Source organism: Vombatus ursinus, unplaced genomic scaffold, assembly GCF_900497805.2.
Source record: "Vombatus ursinus unplaced genomic scaffold, bare-nosed wombat genome assembly UNPS02014770.1, whole genome shotgun sequence".
NCBI lineage: Eukaryota > Metazoa > Chordata > Mammalia > Diprotodontia > Vombatidae > Vombatus > Vombatus ursinus.
In genome coordinates, this window is record NW_020954548.1 from 16789003 (window position 1) to 16816611 (window position 27609).

The following is a 27609-nucleotide window of genomic DNA, read 5'->3' on the forward strand; positions in this document are numbered from 1 at the left end:
TATAATCACTCAAATCTAAAGTTCAAACAAAAATTCACAATTTTAAAACAACTTGAAAAATACTCCACAGATTCCCTATAGGGTCCTGCAAGATCCCAGGGTCTGACCAAAGAGAATTTGGAAAAAACATCCTTTAAGCAATTCATGTTATATTTACATGTTTCTGTATTATAGTTGACTTAAATGCTAATAGAGAATCAGTAATGGGCTGAGTTTTTTGTCATTCAGTAATTTCAGTCATGTCTGATTCTTTGTGACCTCATTTGAGGTTTGCTTGGCAAAGATATTGGAGTGGTTTGCCATTTCTTTGTCCAGCTCATTTTACAGATGAGGAAACTGAGGCAAACAGGGCTAAGTGACTTGCCCTGGTTCACACAGCTAGTACCTGAGGCTGGATTTGAACTTAGGTCTTCTTGACTCCAGGCCCAGCACTCCATCCCTTTGTCATTTAGCTAATAAGCTAAGTTACTTTGTGCTTTAGTCACTTTGGTCCAGCAACTTAAGATTCCTTTTAACTATTCTCCAACATTTTGCATTAATTCAAAGATGTAAGTGAGGTTACAAAACCTGTCTTTTTCCAAATCTTTTATAAACCCATTTCACCCTTAAGAGGTAGCCAGATAGTTCAATAAAAATAAAGTTAACACTCACTCTTTTATTTCCACTCAGTAAAATGTATATGCATTAAGCAAATGTCTGTTTGCTGCAATACTTTTTCCATGGTGAGATCAAAATTTTTGAATAGGACTTTGAGAATTTGTCCAGTTTGGCTTTCTGCTTGTAAGACGGACTAGGACTGAGCTATGACAGGGATGGTTACTCAGTGCAAGTTTTGTTGTACTCCAAGGAAGAAACGCTAACAACTTCCCTTGACTGCCTCATAACTCCTCTGGTCTCTGGTGCTCTCCCTGGTCATAATTAACCAGCCCTTTTTACACAGGTGCCCGGTAAAGTAATGAGCATTGGTAAAATTAAGTTGCCTTTCCTGGGCAATTCATTTTCATGAAACAGTTAATCTGAAGGAGAAAAATGGAAAAGCCCTGCGGAGTAGATATTGTCTTCCCATTTTGCAGCAGAGAAGACAGAAGCAAAGCCTTCCAGATGGTGGTTTGCCTCAGCAGGGCTTATAGGGTGTCAGCTCTGGGTATTAAATCCTTAACCCTCTGATCTTTCCTCCTGACCTCAGATCCTTGTGATCCCAAAGCAACTTTCTGACTTCTTTTTCCAAATGAATTAAAATCTCAGTGACTATGGCCTTTTATATTGCAACCCCAGTACTTATAAAACCAGCCAAAACCAACGAAATGCATCTGAATGCTCATCCCAAAGTTTCCTCGTGGATTCACTTGTGAATGATCTTCCCTTACAGCGAATGGGTTAATTTTAACAAGGAATAAGAATGACCTTCACTTAAGATGTCTTGTTTTGGGACCATCAGATTATAAATTTAGATGTGGACAGAAATTTAGAGGTCATTTTAAGTCCAGTCCCCTTCATTCCACAGATGAAGAAACTGGAACCCAGGTACTAAGTGGCATACGTAGCATTTGACCCCAAGTCCTTTCACAAAGAATCTGTGTAGTCTATCAGTAAGCATTTATTAAATGCCTACTATTTGTCAGGTGCTGTGCTAGGCGGTGAAGATAATAAATTTTAAAAAAGAAAAGGAAAGGAAAGAAAAGATTCCTATTCTCTCAAAGCTTCCATTCATTCTAATGGATTCCATTTTTGCTGTATTATATTCACTCAGGTGGGTCAGTGATGATTATTTTAGTGATGTTGTTATATCCCATGGTAATGAATAATCATAATCAAGGATTTATAATTTTGTTCTTATTCCATGGGGAGAAATTGTGATTGTGAGGAGCCAGTCTGGTTTAGTAAGGGTCTACTATGTGTAAATCAACTGTGTTCTTCTTGTGCAGTCATGTCTGGTGTTTTGTGACTATGTATGAAGTTAACTTGGCTAAGTTACTAGAGTGGTTTGTCATTCCATTCTCTAATGGATTAAGGCAAACAGAGGTTAAGTGACTTGCCCAGGGTAACAGAGCTAGTGAGTGTCTGAGGTCAGATTTGAACTCAGGTCTTCTTGACTCCAGGCCCAGCACTCTATGCACTGAGCCACCTGTCTCCAAATCAACTGTACCAATGATTAAAACCAAAAAATGGAAGTAATGTGATGCTTACCTCCAGACCTGTATTTATGTTATGTGGTAGATAAGTTAAATCTTCCAAACAATAAAATTAGCCACTAGTTTTAAATATCTTGTTTTTTTGTGTTTTGTTTTTGAGAAAATGGGCATCAGACATTTGATCTTAATAAATGTTTATTTATAGATTAAGAGGCAAAATGGAACAGTGGGGAAAAAGCAAAACAAAATATGGACTTTGGAATAGGAGGGACCAGGATCGAGTCTTGTCTCTGTCACTACCTGTGTGGCCTAGGATGACCTCCTGGGTACTCAGTTTACTCACCTGTAAAATGAATGAGGTGCTGGACTACATGGCCTCCAAAGTTCCTTCTAGCTCTTCATAATGAGATTCTGTTATTGATTAGTTTAAAATATTCCTTAAGTCTGTTTTAATATTAACACTACCTCCTCAAGATTAGTCTTAACTATAATTATGTCCTCACGTCACAGTAATAGAGCTAACTTTAGCTCTAAGCAAAAAAAAAAGTGATTTGTTGAAGTGAAGTTTCATTCATTATATAACCATTGTATTATAGCTAGGAAAAAATGATATCATAGTTGCTACCCTCTCCCAAAAACCTTCCCTAATTCCCTCAGTTGTTAGTCTTCTCTCCTTGCTCAAAATATTTTGTATTTATTTCTTGGTTTATGTGTTGTTTTCCTCCAGTTGTATCCTGTCCCTAATTTACCCCCAAGGATCTTTTGTAAAAATTCCTTGAAGGTGTGTCATGTTTCATCTTGAATTTTTGTTCCTTGTGCTGAGGATAAAGTCATGCACCTCATAGGAACTTAATAAAAATTAATTGAATTGAAAATAAAAATTGTATTTGCAGAAATGATACTGGAGTATTTGTGTCAGACATTGTGAAAGGAGGAATTGCAGATATGGATGGAAGATTGATGCAGGGAGACCAGATATTAATGGTGAATGGGGAGGATGTTCGTAATGCCACTCAGGAAGCTGTTGCAGCATTACTCAAGGTAATCATTTTTAAAGTTAATAATAACGTTGCTGCATAGTACTGTGGCAAAAGAAAATAACTTAAAAGTGAGTTATGGCAATTAACAGTTACTGATCTCATCACACTTTAATAAACAAGATCCTTTAATTCACTGATAGTTTTAAAATGGTAATCTTAAGTGCAATTATCTGTAATATTGGTATACATTTTATTGGATAATAGGGAGTATTATAAATGGACTCTTAATGATGTAAATAAAATCATCATCCTCAAGATCTGTTAAAGAAGTTTCTTGGAGGGAGAGAGTTTGGCCAAAAGCCAGTCTTCCTCACTGGAGCTTTAATGACTGGCAATAGGATGTTTTCAATAGATTAATCTACCTCAGTAAAACACCACATACACACACATGTACACACATGTGCAGGCACACATCCATATATCTTTGAAAAGCCGATGCTATTTTTAGAAGATACAGAACTAAAATGAATGCTAATTCTTTCAGGGAAATTTTATCCTAAAACAAACATACTTTGGACATACTAGGTGGATGGGGAAATCTCTTTTTTCTTTTCTAAATCATACTCCAAAATTTCAGGTACTTACAGACTTATATAAAGAAATGAGGTTAGATTGTAAATAAAAACCTTATTATACCCTGTTCTACTTAACTGACTCTTGGCTTAATCACGTAGTCGCTACAGGACAAACAGAAGAGGGAGAATTAATGAAAGAGAGAAGGATGCAGAAGCCTTACAGATTATCAGGGTCTCTCAGCCACGGACATGTAGGATCTCTTAAACTCTACCTTCATTGTGCCCTAAGCAAGAAGTAAGGACTCAAAAAGCCGTCTCATTTTCTGGCCTTTGGAAATAGTCATCACAGCCAAGTCATTTGAAGTTCTTTGTTCCCCTAACCTCATTCACCTTAGCAGTGTGGTACACAACTGTTAAGTTAGGCCAACAAGCACTTATTAAGTATGTGCTACATGCTGGGTACAGAGATAAGTGCTGGTCTTACAACGAAAAGCAAAAACAGTCCCATCCTTAAGAATCTCACAGAATAATGGAGGAGACCACATGCAAACAACTGTGTCGAGCAAGATATGTACAAGATAAATCAAAGATAATCCAAGAAGAAAAGCGCAAGGATTAAGGGGGAGCTCCAGGAGCAATCCTTTTTAGCATCAGGGAAACATGCTCAGAAATACAGGAGAAAATACCTAGCAATGGCCAAATCCTATTGTTACAGTGCTATGTTGCAGTGAGGCCACCCTGCTGCCTTTCTCCCTTTCTAAGCACTGTAGCATTCTCTATGGGCAATATGAGTAGAGCCAGCTTCCAAATGATCAGAGTAAAGGTCTTGTTTCTTTCGCTTATATGGGCTGGCTGTAAGCATGTCCAACCTTAAAGAGAAACTGAGATACTCCTGAAAGGCTCCTCTATACTGTTTCTCTTCTTGTGCTAATAGAGAAGAGAGGAAGACGTAATGAAGTAAGAGAGACTGACAGAGCAAGAGAGTCAACCTTCCTAGTTGATTCACAGAGATTGATTTTTTCTTCAAGGATGAAAGGAAAATAAAAAGCACACACATGAAAGTTTAGTCTGTTGCTTGTGAAGGAAGAGAGATGGTGCCTCCCCCTTAGACCAATGGGACAGGGAGGAAGGGAAAGGAATAAACATTTATATATCATCTACTGTGTGGTAAACACTTTTACAAATGTTACCTCATTTGATCCTGATAACAGCCCTGCAGTATAGGTGCTATTATTATTCCATTTTTTTACAGTTGAAGAAATTGAGGCAGATGGAGGTTAAATGACTTGCCTAGAGTCACATGATTGGTGTCTGAAGTTGGATTTGAACTTAGGTCTTTCTGACTCCAGGCCCAGCACTCTATCCACCAGCTGCCTCAAGTAGAGACAATAGAGAGAAAGGGAGATAATTTAAAGCATGCTTATTCTCTAGCCTGCACACCTAGGCCTAAATCCAGCCTATGCTCTGTGCTTTTCTTTACATATTATGGTCTCACACATGCCATAGAGTATTTTTCCTATGACCCTCTGGTCTTTGTCATAGTCTTTCACCTTCTCTTTGAGCCTTGGGAGTGATACTGCATACTTTTCATTCCATGTCAGATGTTTTAGAGGTTTGAAACTGTGTGTTGAGACAGACCAAGGGACCAGAATGAACGAGTCCTGTTCTGAATGGAAGACCATCTCCCTGATTTAGGCATGTGGTACCAAATACTGCCTTTTTATTCAGTCTGTTACTTTTGTTCAAGTTGTCACTTGCATGACTCATTGACCAATGTTACTACTCAGCTGTATAGTTTTCCTATATAATTTCTTTGTGATATTTGTAGGCTATGTAGGAAACTAGCATGCAATTATATTTATGATAAAAAGTATTGGCACATTTGTCTCAATTTTTAGAAAATATAACTAATATTTTAAACTTTCTCCACATAATTGTGATCCTTTTTTGGCCCACTGGCTCTAGAAATTATAGTCACATATCCTGTATTCCCTTTGTTGAAATCTTTTGAAGTTAAAGTTATAAGTAATAGGTATTTTACGTGTCTACAAAATAAGCATTGACTTCATGGTCACAGATGAAATACGGAACTGCATGAATTACTCTTCTGATCCATTACAATATTTCTTATCTCAAAGATATTTCTTATCTGTAATGCTTTCCTTTTGCTTTTAACAATATGGCCTTTTAAGCCAAAATTTCTGTTTATCTTTTTGTACCCACAAGAGAGGAAGCCTTTTGTGACTGTACTATTCAGGCAAAATGAAATGGAGAATTAGGGCAATTATCTGAATAACTTTGCTGTTGAGGGGAAAAAAGAGGTGGATTAAAAAAAAACCAGTTATTTAATTCAGTTCATATTTTTTGTCTAGATCAATGAGTTTCACTAGATAATTACGCAACTCTCCATTTCCCCTTGCCTTGATAGATACAATCTACATCTGTTCTATTGCATAATGAGCTAATTGCTTGTAAGGTACTATAAAAGGGGCAACCTTTTTAAAATCAGCCTGTGGAGGTATACAGTAACATAAAATCTGAATGTAGCATTTTATGGAAAGACTTCAATGAAAATTAACGATTCTTCAGTGTTCTGTTCTTCAGTGTTCTCTAGGTACAGTAAGATTGGAAGTTGGAAGAATCAAAACAGGTTCATTCCATTCAGAGAGGAGGACATCCCAAAGTAGCCAGGTTGGTAATTGTGGCATTCCAAAGAGCAGAATTCTGCCTCCCTACACCACAAAGAAATTAAATATATTATAAGACCATTAGGGTCAGATAGCACTGAATCAAAAGGTCATTGGTAGGGGCAAGTGAAGAATATGGAAACTTTTTTTTTTCCTTTGAGGAAGGAGGGCTGGATGAAAATCGGTTTATTCCCTTGTAGCCAAACCCGTTTTTAGCTTTTTATTTAAAAAATATTGACAGCTTTTGCTTTTATATCACCTTTATCTCTACATAGATTTCTCCCTACTCTTCTCCCTAGAGAGTCATCCCATCTGATAAATAATAGGAAGAAAGAAGGAAGGAAGAAAGGAAAGGTGGAGGGGGGGAGGGATCAGTTCAGTAAAGCTAACCAACACATCAATAGACCAACAAAAAAAAACAAAAAAAAAACCATGAGATAACATATTAAGGCCACACTCAATCATTAGAATACGCAGTGTTACTAAAGTGAAGACTATAGAAACCAAGACACAGTTTTGATATTTGAAACTTCCCAAGTCATCAAGAAATTCAGTTCATCAATCATTTGTTACATAACTACTATATAAAAAGCATTGTTGTTCTGGATGATAATAAAGTTTCAAAACTTTCAAGCTGTTTGCAGTATAATAAAAAGGATAGAATGTATACATAGGTTAGTGTAATCCAAAGAAAGAGGAAAGAGTAAATCCGGGTCAAATACTTGAGTAGGGAGATCATGGTACTTGGACAGGGTGACTGGTGGGTAGGAAAAGCTTTATGTATGAGGTGCTACTTGGGCTGGGTCTTAAAGAAAGAAAAATATTTCAAAAGAAGGTGAGGAAGTAGCACATTATGTGTGTGGAAAATGGCTTATGTAAATATATGGAGGAGAGAGAAGTAAGGATGAGATTGGGGAAGAGCTTATAATGTTGTTTTCCTAGAATACTGTGAAGTAAAGCTGGGAAGGCTGAGTTGGAGATGGATTAGGCAGAGACTTAAATGTGAGGCTGATGAGTTCAGATTTTATTCTAGTGGTAGTAGGGAACCACGTGTGGATGTGTGTGGAAACTAGTTAACTAGTTTATAGTTACCCCTGACACTGAGTCCCTGTGGAGACAACAAAAAATGAAATACGCAAAAGAAATGATTGCCTAATGTGTTTGTTTGTTGTTGTTGTTGTTGTTTTTGCTGGAAAACACCTCCCCCTACAAAGCATGGGTTCATAGCACTCGGAAAATGTAAATATCTTCTCAAAAATCTGTTGTCTTTCTAAGTAGGATTCCACCAAACTATCTTGGAAAGAAACCTTAAAATCTTGTATGATAGCACATTCTAGTGTTATTAACCTTAAAGTAGAAAATTCTTAATAATCCAGTTTAATTTCCTCCTCTTCTAATTTAAGTTCATTTCCTTTGTGTAAATGAATGACACAGGGATCACCACACATACATTATCCCATTGTATACTTCAAGATTAAGAAGTTAATAGAAGCAGTTTAGTGTCATGGATAGAAAGATGGTCTTGAAGCCAGAAGGAGCTAGGCTCAAAAACTGCCTCTGACACCGTAGGGCTATTTCTCCTGGGCAAGTCACTTAATCTCTCGATGTTCTAGGCAACTCTAAGACTGTAAATTGCATAAAAGATGCCAGCTTGCATTGGTAGAGGGAATTCCTTCACCTGGGAATTTTTTACATGAATAAAATCACAGTTTGAATTTTTATCCTAGTATTTCAGTGTGGTTAAAATCCTTTTTTTCCCTAGAGACTAAATAATCCCATTTCACCAGCATTTTCATTTCTCATTTTTTTAAAAAAGTGTTATTGTTCTTTTTTTGTTTTCCATCACTTTCACTTCCAACTGTATTCCTCCAACCTTCCCTGCTCTCAAGCTATCCCTTATAACAAAAACAAAGAACAAAAAATATCGTCATTATGGGTACTATTCCATCACCACAACCTCTCACCTAACATCTTTTAATCTTTTCCTTTCAACCCTCTCTAAATGGTCTACATTTTATTTTCATTACATAATCCTGGAACTAGAGGAAGTAACAATGAAGACAAAACAATGCTGAAATCTAGATGGAATTATTTTGTAGCTAGCTAAATATTATTCCCAGGTCTTTACCTGTATTCATGCATAAAATCAATTTTCCCTCAAATTTTTTTGGTGAAATTGACTTTTGTTTTCTAAATGAATCTAAATATTTCTAAATAATGGTGGCCTTTGCCACCATTAAACATACAGCATCATAGACTTTGAAAAGGACTCAGAGCTCTATTCTATCTAAATCGTGAATCTTATCTACAACTTCCTTGGAAATGAGAGGTCACCCAGCCTTACCTTCAACACCTCCAGCTCTAAAAAGTTCACATTACCTGAGGAGTATCACCCCATTCCATTTTTTGTTTAGATGCAATGATTGGGGAGGTTTTATTTGTATTGTGTTGAAATCTGCCTCTCTGTTACTTCAGACTGTTGGTCCTGTCCCTATTTGCCAAAGAGAACCAGTCCAGTCTTTTTTTAACCCAATACATGGAAAATTGATTTTCTATCTCTTCAGTCCTCAGGTTCTCAGGGCTATCTTAATTTGAACTCTTTCCCCTCTGATTTTAATTACCTCTCTCAAGTTTAAATGGTGATATCCCAATGAATGAACTTGTTCTTTAACTGCATTTAGAGTGATTCATTGCACAGAGCAGGATCTCTGTGTGTGTGTGTGTGTGTGTGTGTGTGTGTGTGTTCATTTATCAGGCCTATTGACATGCTTCCCTGGTTGATGGCAAGTGACCTTTAATAATGGTTTGTGCATAGACCTATAATAATGATTTCATCACCTAAAAGTATCATGACTTGAAATGTTATTATTTTCCCAGTTTGATAAGAATATTGTCTTCAGAATCTCTCAAAGTCTTTTTGAAGTTAAAGCTGATTTATCTTGGATTCTATAAGCTTTGTAATTTGGCAAATTTAGCCAATGAAAAAGTCAGCAAAAATGAAATGGCATAAGAAAAGGCAAAGTCAGCCTCCGAAATAGAACATTATCAGTGTGAGCCTTAATTTTTAAATGTTGCATGAAAAGAAACCAGTGAAATGGATTTTAGAATTAAGCAGTTTTCTTATTATTGCTTTCTAAACTTAAAAGAATAATTGAGATTTTATTTTTTTCTAGATGAGTGAAGGAAGTCTGTCATCCTTCACTTTTCCTCTTTCTGGATCCAGCACATCAGAGGCATTTGACAGTGTTTCAAAGAAGAATGCCTGTAAGATTAACTTCATATTTGAATTAAATTGTGTATTAAAGGGGGATTTTCTTCCACTAAACTTGATCTACAGTCTTTTCCTCTAAAGTATCTTAATAATGTGGAAAGTTTTTATGTGTTCTGCTCTATTCCAAAAAAGTTATATCCATTGGAGACTGAACTTTAAAAGTATAGGTCTGGTGTTCTACTGGATAAAGTGCTGATCAGGCAACTGGTTTTATATCTTGGTTCTGATGTTACCTAGACCCATGGGCAAGTCACATCAGCTCACTGAGCTTCAGTTCACTCATCTGTAAACTGGTAAAGTGGAGGTAGTAGTATTTGGACTGTCTGCTCACAGGGCTGTTGTGAAGATGGCACTTTGTCAGATTTAAACTGTCTAAGTATACATTTAAATGTTTACTATATATATGATCCAGATGTTCTCAAGGATCTTGCAGTCTTTTTTTTGTGAGGCAGTGGAGTGAAGTGACTTGCCCAGGGTCACACAGCTAGTAAGTGTCAAGTGTCTGAGGCCAGATTTGAACTCAGGTCTTCCTGAACTCAGGTCTTCCTGAACCCAAGGCTGGTGCTGTATCCACTGCAAAGTCCTCTTGCTGGAGGAAAGCAAATAAGTAACTGTGATACAGAGAATATGTGATTGCAACAAGAAGTCAAGTAGATAAATATTCATTAAGTGCCTACTATGTGCTAGGCATTAGGCTATGAGCTGAGGATGCAAAGAAAGGGGGGGCGCAGCCCCTACTCTCAAGGAGCTCATAGTTTAATGTGGGAAACAAGTAAATAACTATGTGCAAACAAGATTATGTGTGTGTGTATACATACATATATATATATATATATATATATATACACATATATATGTATATAGTAAACTGGAAAAAAAAATCTGAGAGGGAAAGCACTAGGAATTAAGGAAGACTGGGAAAAATTAGTAAAATATGCAACTTTAGCTGAGACTTGAAGTTGAGAAGCCAGGGGCTAGAGATGAAGAGGGATAATGTTCCAGGCATAGGGGAAAGCCACTGAAGTAGGAAGATGGAGTATCTTGGTTGAGGAACAGAAAGGAGGCCAGTGTCACTAGATTGTAGAATATGTCGGGGTGAGTGCAGAGAAGGGAGAAAGGTATAAGAATATCGAAAAATTAGGAAGGGTCAGGTTATGGAGTGTTTTAAAAAATCAAAAAAGGATTTTATATTTGATCCTGTAGGCAATAGGGAGCCAATGAAGTTTATTGAATAGGGGGGTGAAATAGTCATACCTGCACTTTAGGAAAATCACTTTGGTAGCTCAGTGGAAGAAGACTTGGTGTGGGGCAAGGCATAAGGCAGGGACACCAACCAGAAGGCTATTGCAGCAGTTCAAGCATGAGGTTATAAAACCATACACCAGAGTGGTAGAAGCGTCAGAGGAGATGGGAGCATATGTAATAAATATAATAAATTATAGAATCCACATTACCTGGCCACTAATTTGATATGGGGGTTGAGACAGAGTGAGAAATATAAAGTGACCCAGTTTTAAGTCTGGATAAGACATTTGAAAGAGCTCTTTTTTCAACCAGGGAGGTATGTGTGTGTAAAGCAATATGCAGTGAAGACAGAAATGGAGTGATCCAGAGAGACTTTAAGGAAATGGCATCTGAATTGGGCTTTGAAGAAATGAACTTTTAATAGATGGAAATGGAGGAGAGAATTATTCTAGCCAAGATTTATGGCTTATTATTATTGCACAAGTAGGATTGAATAGGATGGACTTAGATGGCGTATATTTTAGCAAATGCAAATAGGCTTTGCTTTAAGTAACTAAATCCTAGGGAATTACTTTTAGGAACAAAGAAATTAAAGGGCTTGCCTGGGGTCACCTGGTTAGTAAGTGTCAGAATTGGAATTTGAATACAGATTTTCTTGACTCTAAGCCCAGCTTTCTTGAACTACAATGCTTTTTCTTGTATTATTATCATTACTGTTATTAAATTGGGATCCTATAAACTTTTCTTATTAGGCAGTTTGGTATTTTTATTACTTTTTTCTATTAACATTAAAAAAAATTCTGCATATATATGAGGCACTCCCATAGTAAACACTGATTTTTCCATAATTATTTTATTTTTAAACTGAGAACTCATGCTTTCCCTCTGATGTGTAAATTATGTGAAAATTGCATCAGAGGAATTTTGGCCACAAGTATTGGTTAAGGCTTGCCCAAATTTGTGAAACTAACCATATGGTGGTCTTAGTTTTCATTTTTTCAGTACTTCAGGGGTCCATGATTTCATTTATATAGGTACTTCTTTTACTGGCTTAGGTTAAAAATATATCACCTGGTAGCCAGGACCCTGGTGAATTATACTTAGCTAGATTATTCCTCACATGATAGGTGCTTAATATGTCATTGATTCTATACTCAGAGACTGCTGCTTGACAGGGTGGGACTACCAGAGACTGTTATCTTCACAGCCCCCAAGAACCCAGGGTTATCTCTGTGCCCCAAGAAGGCATTAGAGTTGGACTTCAATGAATTATTCAGCTTAAAATGTGTTTAGTATTAACAACATTAAAATACTCGGATCCTTAGGTTGTTTTATATGAAGTTATAACCATAGTCCCTGATGTTGTGCATTCATGCCTTTGTAAAGAGACTTTTGTAAAGAGTTCTTCTCTTAACTCATTAAGAGTGGATTATGTAGTTAGATAGTATATAAAGTGACAAGGAAGAAAGTGGGGGTGGTATAAGGTTAGTTCTAACTTTTAGAATAGGAAAATGTATTAAAAAGGGTGGATTGATAGTAGGTAATAGTTTTGTAGTGATTCTTCCAAACAAATAAGTGTGAACCACCCATCTCATAACACACCCCATGTCAGGCACTGTTTGCACTTCATTTGATTGGGTTAGCCTATTTTATTAACATTATCATTGTAATAACTGTATTTCATACTTTTTCATTTTACAGTGGCTTTGGAAATACAAGGATTAAGAACAGTTGAAATAAAAAAGGTAAATTGGACCAGAAAGCCATATAAACTATTCAGTTGAGAGAGACAGTGAAATCTATTTTCTGGATAGCTGTCTTGCCATTTTAAGATACCCAGTGGGGAAAAAAAATGTTTGTTTAGTACAATATGGCCTGGTTTTATGGAGCAGAAGTAGGAAGCAGAGATTGCAAAATTCCCTGAGGAAAGTAACTATTAAGTGTTGTAAAATATCCATTCATAGGCAGTATAAGGGTAAAGGCCTTTTTGTTTACAGTGAATGGATCTGGAAACTTTTCACTTGTTCTTTAAAAAATTGTTAAGACCATACTTTTCATTTTGTCTGCAAAAATAGAATCATCTCACATTTTAAAAATGTGCCACCTTTCCTCCTCTTACTTTTCCTTTATTATCAAACTGAGCACCTCCCTGCAACAGACATTTCTTAATTTGACCATTAAAAAAGAGATAAGAGAAATCTGAGTATGTTTAAAATAATATTTTATTTTTCCCCAGTTACATGCAAAACCAATTTTTATTTTTTTTAAGTTTTGAGTTCCAAAGTTTATCCCTCTTTTCCTCACCTCCCTCCTCCCTGAGATGTTATACATGGGCAATCATGTAAAACATTTCCATATTAGTCATTTTGGGCAAGAAAACTCAAAAAAAAAAAAAAGAAAAGAGTGAAAAATAGTATGCTTCAGTCTGTATTCAGACAGTATCAGTTCTTTTTCTGGAGATGGATAGAATTTTCATCATGAGTGAGTCCTCTGTGATTATCTTGGATCATTGTATTGCTGCGAATAGCTAAGTCATTCACAGTTCATCGCGCAATATTGCTGTTACTGTGACAGTGTCTTCCTGGTTTTGCTTATTTCACTTTGTATCAATTCATGTAAGGTTTTCAAGTTTTTTCCTGAAATCATCTTGCTTGTCATTTCTTATAGCACAATAATATTCCCTTACAATCATAAACCACAACTTGTTCAGCCATTCCCCAATTGATGGGCATCCCCTCAATTCTGAGCCACCAGAAAAAGCTGCTGTAAATATTTTGTATGAATAGATTCTTTTCCTTTTTCCAAAAATTTCTTTGGGATGCATACCTAATCGTAGTATTGCTAGATCAAAGGCTGTGCACAGCTTTATAGACCTTCAGGTATAGTTCCAGATTGTTCTCCAGAATAACTGGATCAGTTCACAACCCCACCAACAGTCCATTAGTGTAACCCTTCTTCCACATCCCCTGCAACATTTATCATTTTCCTTTTTTGTTGTGTTAGCCAGTCTGATGGGTGTGATGTGGTACCTGAGAATTGTTTTAATTTGCATTTCTCTAATCAGTAGCGATTTAGAGAATTTTTTCATATGACTACAGAAAGCTTTGCTTTCTTTTTCTGAAAACTGCCTGTTCATATCCTTTGACCATTTATCAATTGGGGAATGACTTGTAGTCTTATAAATTTGACTCAGTTCTCCAAATATTTGAGAAATGAGACCTTATCAGAGATACTTGCTATAAATTTTTCTCCTAGTTTTCTACTTTCCTTCTAATTTTAGTTGTATTAGTTTTGTTTGTGCAAAAACTTTTAATTTTATATAATCAAAATTAGTCATTTTACATTTCATAGTGCTTTCTATATCTTGTTGGTCCTAAATTCTTTCTTTACCCGTACATCTGACAGGTAAATTATTCAATACTCTCCTGTTTTGTTTATGGAAATCTGAGTGTATTAAAAGTTTAATTTTTATTAATTTCTCTTACTTGATAGGACCATTCTTAGAGTAAGTAATGTTGCCATAGTCCAACTGTGATTCATTTAAAGGAAGTTCAATGACTGATGGGCGTAAAACATGCATGCATAAACTCAGAATGAAACTGAGTGCTACAAATTGTGTGACTTATGCATGGAATTCAGAGCCTTTCTGTTTTCCTGCCCCACCACGTTTGAGCTAGTTTCTGATCCAGCCACTGCGTTCTCCCTCTGGTCCCTTAGTTTAGGAACCTGCATTTTTCTCTTCCTCCTTTTCCTCCCTTACCTTCCATGGCACCCCTTTAAGTAACTCTGACACTTTAAGGACCAGTCCGAAGCTTCTTGCTCCTTTCTGCTCAGAAATCTTCTACTCCCAGCATTTCTTTAGTCCCAGAAATGAAAATTTGGAGGAATAAAACAGTCCACCCCGACTACTTCCCCAAGGTTGTTTGGAGAATAAAAATGAGATAGTATTTGTAAATTACTTTGTAATCCTTAAAGTGGCATATAAATATTAGTTGTTATTAATGGTAATAATAATAACAATACCATCAATGAACAGGTCATGGTTTCTACTACAGATAAAGATATAAATGTCTTAAATCTGGCTTTCTACTCTTCATGTCCCACCATAAGATAGGAGTATATTTATGAAATATTATGCATCAGAATTCAGATGAAGCATGACTTTTTAAATTTTATTTTTCTTCTCTTGGCAGGGACCTGCTGACTCACTGGGAATCAGCATTGCTGGAGGTGTAGGCAGTCCACTTGGTGATGTCCCAATTTTCATTGCCATGATGCATCCAAATGGAGTTGCTGCACAGACCCAGAAACTCAGAGTAATTTAACTGTATACGTCCTCAGACATATTTCTGGTGGGAGAATTTGGTGCAAAATTTCTCTCAGACCTTTATTGCTGTATTGTAAATCAAAACTTCTATAACTCAAATAGTACAAATCAAAGTTGGGGTAGAGGTATTTCTGGTAAAAAGTAGAATACTTGTAATGAAAGAAGAAAATTATTTGATAACTCCAAATTCACGAACAAGAAAAAGGCAGTAGTATATAGATATATCTTAACATTTTTGGCTTAATTAAAACTATAGCAAGATAAAATATATAATAAGTACTAAATTTTACTTTGAATTTGAACATATATTTGGTTTGAAAGTCTTCTTTGGCCTCTTGAATTAAGTGATAGTTACATAGAAGTTAGATAAGATTATGAATTTTATCCAAGGTCAGTGTAATATCACAACATTATAACTTCTTTTGGATACACATCCTGGGGGTCTTCCTGTCGACTCCAGCAGCCCCACTCCCTGTGAATAACCTATGAGATGCTTTCTGTTGTGAGAGCTGTTGTTCAGTTTGGCTAAAAACTTTTATCTTTTTTTCTTAAAGGTAGATTAAGTGTGTGTGAAATGATCCAGGCACTAATATATCTCTGAGAAAAGCTGCCACAAGTGGGTCCACATAATTAAAGCATTCTATAGGAATATTCCACTTATACTGAAACTGTGCCCCAGTTTGGGATAAAATGCCGGTCCAAAGGGATTCAGCCTGATAAATCCTGGCTTTAAAATCTTATGTGCAGCCCAGATAGCATTCCAGACACGTTAGATGACTAGATCGTTAAGGATGAAGGAAGAAACAGCCTCCAAATTCACCAACTGTATCAATATAAGGCAATTAAATTCTATAAGCATTTGTCATGCACATACTATGTGCTCCTGGAAATATACATTCTACTACAGAGGAAAAAAAATGTATGCGTATAAGCAAATACAGAATTCTATTCAAAATAAATACCGAATAATTTCAAAGTTAGAGGGAACCTGCAACTAGGGGAAACTGAAAAGGTTTCTTAAGGGAACTTAGACTTGAGTTAAGGCATGAAGGTTGCTAGAGGTTCTAAGAGGGAGAATTGAGAAGTGAGAGCATCCTTGGAGCAGTGGACAGCCATTGTAAAGGAATGGAGATAGGAGATAAATGGTCTTATTTTCTCTGCCTTCCAACTTACAGTACTTTTAAAAATTTGCAAATGGGGAATTATGATTTATAATGAAGTAGAAAAGGAATTGGTCTTAGGACTTCTGAGGTCCAAATACCTGAATTTTCAGGAATACCCATGCTAACTTAGTTGTAATAATGGTTTGTGTTCTCTTTCCCCTTGCCAAGGTTGGGGATAGGATTGTGAGTATTTGTGGAACGTCAACTGAGGGTATGACTCATTCCCAAGCAGTGAGCTTACTGAAAAATGCTTCTGGCTCCATTGAAGTACAGGTAATAGTTTTCTCTAAGTACAGGTAAGAGTTTTTTAGGATGTGGGTTGCTTAAGGATAAATGATGTAAAACAAAGGCAAAACAAAAACCCCAAACTATTAAACCGTTAATGCTGTCATTTTCACATTTAGCATTTCCTTCTTAAATGTATAAATTCAAGGATTCTAGGCAAGAACTAAAGAGGTACTTTCTTCAACATATTTTTTTAAGGAAGAAATTAAAAGACTTTACTTTTCAATTATTGTTAGACTTTTGAATGAGAGAGAGGCCAAGATTTCCAAAGAAAACTCTAAAGAGTAATATAAGATATCATTTAAGTAAAATGAAGAAACCTTTGCATTTGTAGATACAATGTGTATGACAATAACAATAATATTGTAAAAACAAACAATTTTCAAAGACTTAAGAACTCTGATCAAACAGTGACCAATCATAATTCCAGAGGACTCAAGATGAAATGGGCCATCAACCTCTGATGGGGAGGCAATGGCCTCTGGGTAGAGATTGAGACTTTTTTTTGACAGGTCAATATAGGGATTTCTTTTACTTGACTATATGTATTTGTTAGGAGGATTTTGTTTTTCTTTTTCAGTTGGGTGAAGGGTAGAAGGCAGAGAATGTAAGTTTTCGTTAATTGAAAAAATAAAATTTAATTTTAAAAAGTTTAACAATATGTTGAGGATCCTCTGTCCCATGGGAAATTCTCTTTAATGTGTGTGACTATATTTTTTTAAAATTACTGACAAAAAAAGATTGATGTTGAGATCAGCATCAGTCACATGAACTCAGGGAATCTTATTGTGCCTCTCTTTTGCATACAGGTGGTTGCTGGAGGAGATGTTAGTGTGGTCACCAGCCCACAGCAGGAGCCAGCTGGCTCTGGTCTTTCCTTTACAGGCCTGACATCAAACAGTATTTTTCAGGATGATTTGGGGTGAGCTCATATATTTTTGTTGATGTAAAATTTAAGGGTATTCAGCATTTGAAATGTGAAATTGTGAAGAATAACTGAAAAGAAGCAAGAATGGTTTCACAACTCTTTATTTCCTATAATACCAGCCACTCATTCTCCATTCTTAATACCATGACCATCCCAATTCCTTGCAACACTGATGTATACATGAAAAATAATAATAAAGTGGGCAAAAGCATCATGAATTCCTCTGCTCAGTTAAAAAGTATAATGGAATGGAAAAACTATGTTGGTTTAGTTGTGTTGTGGTAGATAGACAACTCACCTGGGAACTAGGTTCAGATTCTCCTTTTGACCCGTCTCCACTGTGTAACCCTGAGCAAGTCACTTAAGCTTTCAATTGTCTAAGCAACTCTCCGAGACTAAGTTGCAGAGAAAGTGCTGAAGCTTGAAGGTATTTCTTTAACTGGGAACTTCCTTCTTGTTGTTTAGTGGTTTTCAATCATGTCTGACTCTCTGCGATCCCATTTGCGGTTTTCTTAGCAAATATGCTACAATGTTTTGCCATTTCCTTTTCCAGCTCATTTAACAAATGAAGAAACTGAGGCAAACAGGGCTAAGTAACTTGCCCAGGGTCACAGAGCTAGTAAGTTTCTGATGACTCCAGACCCAGTGCCATATCCACTGTACTACCTACCTACTCCTGGGAACTTCCTACATTAGTGAAATTACAGGTCAAGCCCCTATCCCTTTATAGATGCTGAGTGAATTAAAACCATTGCCAAATGGAACATGGCTTCTCATACTCACTCACCTCAGGCTTGGCTTGGTAGGCTAGACAAGCTGGTATGGTCTGGCCCACTGCATGAGGTGGAGTTGTCAAATTGTGTCTTTTGTCCTATAGCCTATTAGAAGTAAGCCCTGCAATTGACAATTACCTAATCTCCTTTTCCATGAATGCAAAAGCTTGGAATCACACAATAAATGATGACACAGATAAATGAAGTGTGTTTGCAAATGACTGGATGCTATTGTGGCATTTATTTTCTTGTAGGCCTAGTTCTTGTCTCTGCACAGTAGGATGCTCATATAAATCACATTACTTGAATAGTCCACTAAATTGCAGCCCTCTCTCTCTAAAGTAGAGAACAAATAACCTTCTGGGCTGAGTGAGAACATGCTGTGAATATCTTAGTGTATAACGGAACTGTAAATGAGTAATAGATTTAAGGTGTTAAGTGGGATTTCATTAGATTATGCAAATTTAGAATTTCCAGCATAGCAAACATTAGCAAGTTAAAAACTACTCATGATATACCTGCTGCCAGCAATGGGCTGACCAACTAACTTTCTTGTCAGATAATTCCATATATATCAAATCCACACCCACATACTAAAAATCCTTTTTTTTTTTTTCCTTCTACTTTAGCCCTCCTCAGTATAAGAGTATTACCCTTGACCGGGGACCAGATGGTCTGGGCTTCAGTATAGTGGGAGGATACGGCAGCCCTCATGGAGACTTACCCATTTATGTTAAAACAGTATTTGCAAAGGTAAGAATACACATTTTAACCATCCCATTCTCCCCCTAAACATTCATTATTAGTGGTCAGCAGCTGGCTTATTAGTTTATGGCCTGAGGTAAATGCCAAATGGCCAGCAGTTGATCATTTTCTTTGGGAACTCCCTATAGGAACGAGCTATTAAATATTTTTGTCCGATTTGACACCTAGTTACATTTATAGGGAAATGAACCTAAATTGAAATTGGATGTAATGCTAAGGAAACACTCTATAGACATGTAGTTAAAATTCATTTAGTCATTGGGACCTCTCCTTTTATCATTGAAAACAGAACATAATTATACAAGGTGACCTTAAACTCTTAGTACAGTTTTCAGCTTGAATAGTTTAAATATTTTATTATACGTAGATAAATCCCAGAGGTCATGAAGTTCTAGGTTGGGAGTCAGGAAGACTTGTATTCAAATCTGGCTCAGATACTTCCTGGTTATGTAAACTTGGGCAAGTCATGTAATTAACCCTTGTAATAGCACCTTTCTCCTAGGTTTGTTATGAAGATAAAATGAGATAATAATTGTAAAACACTTAGTATAGAGTCTGTCACGTAGAAATGTCAGCTAGTCCAAGGATACTCTATCCTTTCAGTCAACCAATCAGCAAACATTAAGTTCTTACTGTATGCCAGGTTCTGTCCTAAGTTATTGAAAATAATAACAAAATAACAATGCTAAGCTAAACCTTGAAAATAAATAAAATGTAAATATTTTTGTCATTTTCATATTATTGTTGTACTTGATAGGGTCCATTATTTCATTGCTGTGAGTTCTTTCTTCAGTAAGTCAATTTGTATCCTATCTATGCTTCAGTAGATAGTTTCAGTGAGTTGTTATGACCAAACAACAACAAAAACAGCAAAAAGTTCATCACCCAGCATCCAGCCCCTGATGATGTATTTCTTCAAATTTAGCTAAGCTGGTCCCTGTATAAGAGATACACAATCTCTGGCCAAACCAGTTCGGTAGGAACTTCCATAGTTCATACTTGATTAAAATAGTCTTTGCAAGTCAAGGATCCTACCTGCACCAGAATGAGGGAGGCTTCTGGGTAGAATTGTTAGTTCATGGAATAAACTATCAAATCAGAATTTTAGCCCTGCAAAGGAGCTTAGAGGACATCTAAACCAAGTTCCTCATTTTACAGTTGAGAAAACTGAAGCATAGAAAGGAGTTATGGCTTGTCCAAGGTCATAAACTAGTTCCTGATAGAGCTTGGACTAGACTCTTTGTTTCTTCATTTCTAACCTCTGCACTTTTTCCTGCTACATTTTGTCACTTTAATTGGCAATCTGATATACACAAACCATACACTTTCTTATGCCCTCCCTTATGTAGTTATATCATTTCCATCAAAGAACCCCATAATAGCTACAATTGCCTCTCATTGCAAAAGGCACTTAATAATAATGAATTTTTAATGCTTCTCACCCAGTGGCTCTTTGCACTTTTCACTTAGAGACTTCAGGGGAATTGTGATTTTATTATGTGATTGTTCCTTCCATCAGTGCAAGTCACAACATATCCATATCTTCTTGTACTGTACAAATCTTGAATCCTGTCTGTGTTCTCCCATAGCTTCTCCATACAGAAGCTATCCAATATATGTAAGACTCCTTCCTTTAAATCAGCAGCTTTTGACATTGTTTTGTTTTTGTGTTTTTTGTTTTCTGAGGGACGGCTTTAGCAGTCTGAACCCTTTTAAGAACAATGTTTTTGAATGCATAAAATCAAATACAAAACATTTTTCACACAAATAAAGTCAGATCTAAATAATTGGAATAATATCAGTTGAGGGGACAAGTGAGGTGGCACAGTGGATAGAGCACCGGCCCTGGAATCAGGAGGACCTGAGTTCATATCCGGCCTCAGACACGTAACACTTACTAGCTTTGTGACTCTGAGCAAGTCACATCACCCCATTGCCTTGCCAAAAAAAAAAAATTCAGTTGCTCTTGGGTAGGCTGAGCTAATATAGTAAAAATGACAACTCTACCTAAATAAATGTACTTATTCAGTACCATACCAATCAAACTACCAAAAAATTATTTTATAGAGCTAGAAAAAATAATAACAAAATTCATTTGGAAGAACAAAAAGTCTATAATATCAAGGGAATTAATGAAAAGAAATGCAAGGGAAGGTGGCCTGGCAATATCAGATCTCAAATTATATTATAAAGCAGCAATCATTAAAACTACTTGGTACTATCTAAGCAACAGAGTAGTGGATCAGTGGAATGGGTTTAGGTGCACAAGATATAGTAGTCAATGACTATAGTAATCTATTGTTTGATAAACCCAAACACTTCAGCTTCTGGGATAAGAATTCACTATTTAACAAAAACTGCTGGGAAAACTGGAAAATTGTATGGCAGAAACGAGGCATAGACCAACATCTTACACCATATACCCAGATAAAGTAAAAATGGGTATGCATTTTAGATATAAAAGCTGATACTATAAGCAAATTAGGAAAGCAAGGAATAGTTACCTGTCAGATCTATAGAGAAGGGAAGAATGTATAACCAAATAAGAGGTGGAGAACATTATGAAATGCAAAATGACTAATTTTGATTGCATTAAATTGAAAAGTTTTTGCATGAACAAAACCAGTGCAACCAAGATTAGAAGGGAAGCAGAAAGCTAGGAAACATTTTTTACAACCCATGTCTCTGATAAAGGTGTAATTTTTAAACTATATAGAGAACTGAATCAAATTTATAAGAAGACAGTCATTCTCCAATTGGTAAATGGTCAAAGGATATGAAGAGGCAGTTTTCAGATGAAGAAATTAAAGCCATCTATAGTTGCATGAAAAAATGCTCTAAATCACTATTGATCAGAGAAATGCAGATCAAAGCAACTCTGAGGTACCATATCACACTTATCAGATTGGCTAACATGACAAAACAGGAAAATGATAATGTTGGAGAAGATGTGGGAAAATTGAAACACTAATGCATTATTGCTGGAGTTGTGAACTGATCCAACCATTCTGGAGAGCAATTTGGAACTATGCCCAAAGGGCTATAAAAATGTGCATAACCTTTGACCCAGCAATACCATTTCTAGGTCTGCATCCCAAAGAGATCATACAAATGGACAAAGGACCCACATGTACAAAAATTCATGTAGTGTCAAAGAATTGGAAATTGAGGGAATGCCCATCAATTGGGGAATGGCTGAACAAGTTGTGGTATATAAATGTAATGGAATACCATTGTTCCATAAGAAATGGACTTCAGAAAAACCTGGAAAGATTTACGTGAACTGGTGCTAAGTGAAGTGGTCAGAACCAGGAGAATGTTGTACACAGTAACAGCAACATTGTGTGATAACTAATTTTGATAGAGTTAGCTCTTCTCAGCAATGCAAGGACCTAAGACAACTCCAAAAGACTCATGATGGAAAATTCTATCCACATCCAGAAAAAGAACTGTGGAGTCTAAATGCAGATTGAAGCATGCTATATACTTTTTTTTGTTTGTTTCTCCTTTTTCATAGTTTCTCCCATTGGTTCTAATTCTTTACAACCTGACTAATGTGAAAATATGTTTAATATGAATGTATATGCATAGCCTATATTAGATTGCATACCATCTTGGGTAGGGGGGAGGGAAGGGGGTGGGAAATTTAGAACTTAAAATCTCATGGAAGTGAATGTTGAATACTAAAATTTAATTAATTAATAAAAATAAAATATACAGCATTTTAAAAGAAACTAATTATTATTATCAAAATATTTTTTAAAAGAAACAAACAACTTGACATCCCACTCTAGGCCTTTTTTATGATCTGTACCTACCTTCATCTCTTCCTCTTGATACTTAACTGGCTTTCTTCTCCTTTTCTGATCATATATTTCCTCAATGGTATTCTTTACATTACTATGTTGCCACACATGCCCTCTTCCCACATTACCATAGAGTGTTTCTCCATTGTCCTTTGGCTCAAAGCATCTCTGATTCTTGAAAAATGATTGTATTGCATTCTATTATTCTATTACAGTGTCCAGTAAACCTGAAAAAACAAGCAAGACCACTAAGCTGAGACTAGGAATAGAAATAAGTGTGAATAGTAATAGGAAGTGAAACTATTAAAGTATTTTCATTTTTGTGTCTCAGAATATTCTCACATCATACCCTCTAACAATTCAATTGAATGTGTACTATCTTAAAGATCCACTACTGGAAAGGGTCATGAGATGGAAGGAAAGAATAAAAGGCCAAAACCCAAGGTCTCAGTGTTTGGAGAATAAACCTCTAAATCTATGGGGAAAGTAGTTTTTTTAGATGGACACCTGGACAGAACTTCCTATATAGAAAAAACAAATTAGAATTCCACAACCTTACAGCCCAGGAGGCTGATGTCAGATCTGTTAACAAAATTTAACGTGAGATTTCAAGAGTGCTGTAGTGCCCATGTGCATATGGAAGTTCATTTTTGTCATTTTAGAAACCACCATTGTTTTCACTGACTTCAAGTATTCTACCTGAAAGCAAGCTAGCTACAGGCATAATTATCCAGATCTATTTAAACTATCTATCCCTTCCTCTAAAAATATAAACATATTTAGTTAAAGTTGAAAAAAACAGTTATTTCTTCAGCTTACGTGAGATTTATTTAAGGCAAGGTGGCTATGTTAAAGTGTTTTTAGTTATAGTTTACTCAGAAATTTTTTCTAGATTTTTAAAATTTTGTTCACAGTTGCAGGGCTCCTACCATGAACGTGCCTCAATGGGCTCTTTAATTCAACTTGTCCAAAACTGAACTCACTATTTCTTCCCCAAACCCTCCCTTCTTCTTACTGCCTGAATACCATCAAGGGTACGACTCTTTTCACTGCACATCATTACCTATCTACTCCTGCAAGTGCTGAACCAAGGTCTGTTCACAACCACCCAAAGACTTGAAATCATCTCTAAATTTAGAATTAGAATTTATGCCCAGTGTCTTCTTAGCTAACTTTCCACAAAAGTGAGCTTCTTATTACTTTATGTTTATTCAGATCTTTTCACTAAAGATGGGTAGAAAGGAAATAATGTATGTTTTAGGGCTGCTAAATATCTCCCGCCCAATTCTATATATTCTTTCTGTAGATTCTAATGCAGGTTGTAGAATCTTGGTTTGATTAATCCTTTCCACAGGGTAAGTCACTTAAGCTTCCCTGCGCCGTAGGGTTCTCATTTGTAGAATGAGTGGATAAAACTAGAGGGTTCCTGTGGTTCCTTCCAGCTCTGGAACTGTCATCCTGTTATCCTACAGTGGTGGTAATTTTTATCAAAAGGAAGTCCTGGGGCAGCTGGGCGGAGCAGTGGATAGAGCACCGCTCTGGAGTCAGAAGGACCTGCGTTCAAATAGAAATCTCGCCTCAGACACTTGACACTTGCTAACTGTGTGACCCCGGGCAAGTCACAACCCTAATTGCCTTGCAAAAAAAAAAAAAAAGAAGAAGAAAAAGAATTTTTGTGAATTTCTATGAAGAACCATATTTCTTAGGTGGTGTCATGTAAAATGGGAGGAGCATCGGACTTGGAACTGGAAGGCTTCAGTTCAAGTCTTTGTAATATCTGTGTGACTGTGCAACCTTGGGCAAATCACTCCAGTTCTCTGGGCCTCAGGTTCCTCATCTGTTAAATGAGGGAATTGGACCAGATGTTCTCTGTATCCTGTTATAATACCACAGAGTTCTAGCTCACATCGGTGTCTCAGCTTTTATCTTAAGTAAAAGTTTTTTTTTCCTTTTATTAACATACATACCACTATCAGATCAAGTGTCCATGGTCCGCTGAGGCCGAGTGTAATGTAGGTGTAATGTAATAAAATTACACTCTGGTTTAGGTCTTCAGTGTCCTGCAACTACAAGGCAGTGTGGTAGATTTTGATTTAATACATTCTGTCTTTTCATCACAATCTCGGATGGGATCAACAGTGTATACAAACCTTCCTCTCCTGATTGAACCTCACTTTTTTTTTTTTTTTTTTGCGAGGCAATGGGTTTAAGTGACTTGCCCAGTGTCACGCATCTAGTAAGTGTCAAGTGTCTGAGGTCAGATTTGAACTCAGGTCCTCCTGACTCCAGGGCTGGTGCTTTATCCATTGTGCCACATAGCTGCCTCGAACCTCACCTTTTAACAAAGAAAAGTAATTATGTAAAACACCTGATAGCATCTCACAGTGTATACAACATTCTTCCCCAAGTAGTTCCTCTCCCTCACCACCTTGAGAAGGTAGTTATGTTTCATTGTCTATTCTCTCTGGTTTTTCCTTTACTTAGAGATTTGCTTTTTTTTGGGGGGGGGCAGTTGGGGTTAAGTGACTTGCCCAGAGTCACACAGCTAGTGAGTAGAGATTTGCTCCTTTATAGTGATCTTTTCATTTACATTGTTGAAGTCATTGTATTGATTAACCTTTTGCTTTTACTTATTTCATTTTGTATTAGTCCATACAAATATTCCCATGTTTCTCTGTATTACTCATATTCATCATTCTTGCTTCATAATAATATTCAGTCATTGTGGAATCCATGAGCATCCATCTGGTTTTTAGTTCTTTTACTGTCATAAAGAGTACTTTTACAAATTTGTTGACATATATTGGGCCTTTGAACTTCCTGGGGTGTATGTCCAACAATGGGAAGGCAGTGTTTTCTGGAGATAAATAACCCTTCTTTGTCATTGCAGGGAGCTGCAGCTGAAGATGGGCGCCTGAAAAGGGGTGATCAGATAATTGCTGTCAATGGTCAGAGCCTGGAAGGAGTGACCCATGAGGAAGCAGTTGCCATCCTGAAGAGGACAAAAGGCACTGTCACGCTGACCATTCTCTCGTGACCTGAGCTGACCTGGTTGGGTCATCAGATCACCTTATTGAATATTCCTTCTACTTAGTAAAGAGAATGGAGTTTTTCTTGTCACTTTTTTCCCACATCATCTTTACTTGACTCTTCAGCTGTTTCAGAGGATAATGACATTCAATGATATACTTTTTCTCATTTTAAAAATATTTCATGCAATCGATTCCTGTAGTGTCTTTGTGGACCTAGTACTGAATATCCTCACTTGGCCACCATCCCTCGTTATGCCCCATTTTCACTCCTAGTTATTGTCTTTAATACCCAAACAGAAAATATATGAGTAACCCCATCACATCTTTGCAAAGATATGTGAAATTTTGTAAAGGATAAAGCAGAAATACATGGCAAAATAGTTGCTAGAGACAGACATTTTTGGAAATTTTTGAAGGGGTTAAGTGTTGGTAGAATTAAAGTAAAAAAGAAAATGTAGGTTTTTAAAAAATTGGGTGTGATCTGGCCAACATTCCCTCCCCTACTGGAAACACACAAAAATTGTACTCTGGTGTGCAAAGCTGCAATGAATTTTTTTCAGTAATGCCTTTAGCTTGAGTACTGTGCAGTGTGGACAAGGATTTCTCATTGCCCTCTATCTGTTCCTGCTATCTGTTCTATCTGTTTAGTTTTTCTCAACTTAGGTTGGGGGCAGACAATATATAAAACGATCTCTGAATGATTTTGAAGAAAAAATATACTTTACGGCTCTTAAGAATTTTCCTTTTCACTAATGACCTATTCTAGGATATATTCCCATTATTGTAGGCATTTGCTTCCATTACTCTGCAGTGTATATTTTTTCTACAGGAAGCAGCCAGGCTAAAAATGGAGTGGTATGTAGAAAACCTGAAATATTTCAAGTGCTAGTTTTAACTACCAAGGCAACACTAAAAATGTGTTAATGATCTGGGTGATTGGCTTAACAATTAGTATTAATTTTAATGTCTGAAAACAACAGTGTGTTAGTAATTATTTTGGTGATAAGCCATTAGTAAATTCATAGAAAAATTAAGGGGATTAACATAACTTCATTTCATTACTTCCTATTAACATCTTATAGTACAATAGCCTCAGACCAAGGAAAACAGATGGGACTGTTTATTGAGACAACTGGTGAGGCATTTTCATGTGTTCCTTCCCATTTTAGAGCGTGAAACTCCTACATTAGAATATGTAAAGTCACTTTAAATATTATCTATATTTGTAACAGAAGTAGTGTACAGATATTTTATTACTGCATTCTTGTGCAAATGCAGAACTGAAGTGAATAAATATGAGGCTGTCTCGCTGGTATACAAATAAAGAAACAGATGTATGTTTTGTTTTAATGGGAAGATGCCTTTTTCATTCTGTTGTTTAAGATTTAAGATTTTAAATTATGTTTTTATCATGTCTAATTGGACACATGATGTCCATTATAATCCATGAATCCTAGGATATCATTATTATGGAAAACTCAGCATTGTTCACTTCCATTAAAAACTCAATAATAGAATTATAATGGAGTCCTGATGCAGTGAAGAAAGGTAAAGAATGTTTTAGGGAAAGAAAGATGCTGTGCATACACACACACACACACACACACACCAATATGCATAGCAGAAAAACTAATGAGGAG

At 36.4% G+C, this 27609-nt stretch overlaps 1 protein-coding gene across 15 annotated transcripts in view; it reads left to right on the forward strand.

Annotated features, from left to right (window-relative positions):
- Positions 1–27319, forward strand: part of MPDZ (multiple PDZ domain crumbs cell polarity complex component) — a 218252-nt gene extending 190933 nt beyond the window's left edge. For 12 of the 15 annotated variants that reach the window (XM_027862857.1, XM_027862856.1, XM_027862854.1 and 9 more), the window contains 9 exons: positions 3026–3173; positions 6277–6378; positions 9548–9638; positions 12592–12635; positions 15084–15206; positions 16549–16653; positions 17475–17587; positions 18996–19119; positions 25828–27319. In XM_027862857.1, the coding sequence (XP_027718658.1) occupies positions 3026–3173; positions 6277–6378; positions 9548–9638; positions 12592–12635; positions 15084–15206; positions 16549–16653; positions 17475–17587; positions 18996–19119; positions 25828–25974 (997 nt within the window). In that variant the 3' untranslated portion in view covers positions 25975–27319. The remainder of the gene's footprint in view (positions 1–3025; positions 3174–6276; positions 6379–9547; positions 9639–12591; positions 12636–15083; positions 15207–16548; positions 16654–17474; positions 17588–18995; positions 19120–25827) is intronic. The other 3 variants (XM_027862859.1, XM_027862864.1, XM_027862866.1) reach the window with 2 other exon arrangements.
- The last annotated feature ends 290 nt before the right edge of the window (positions 27320–27609 follow it).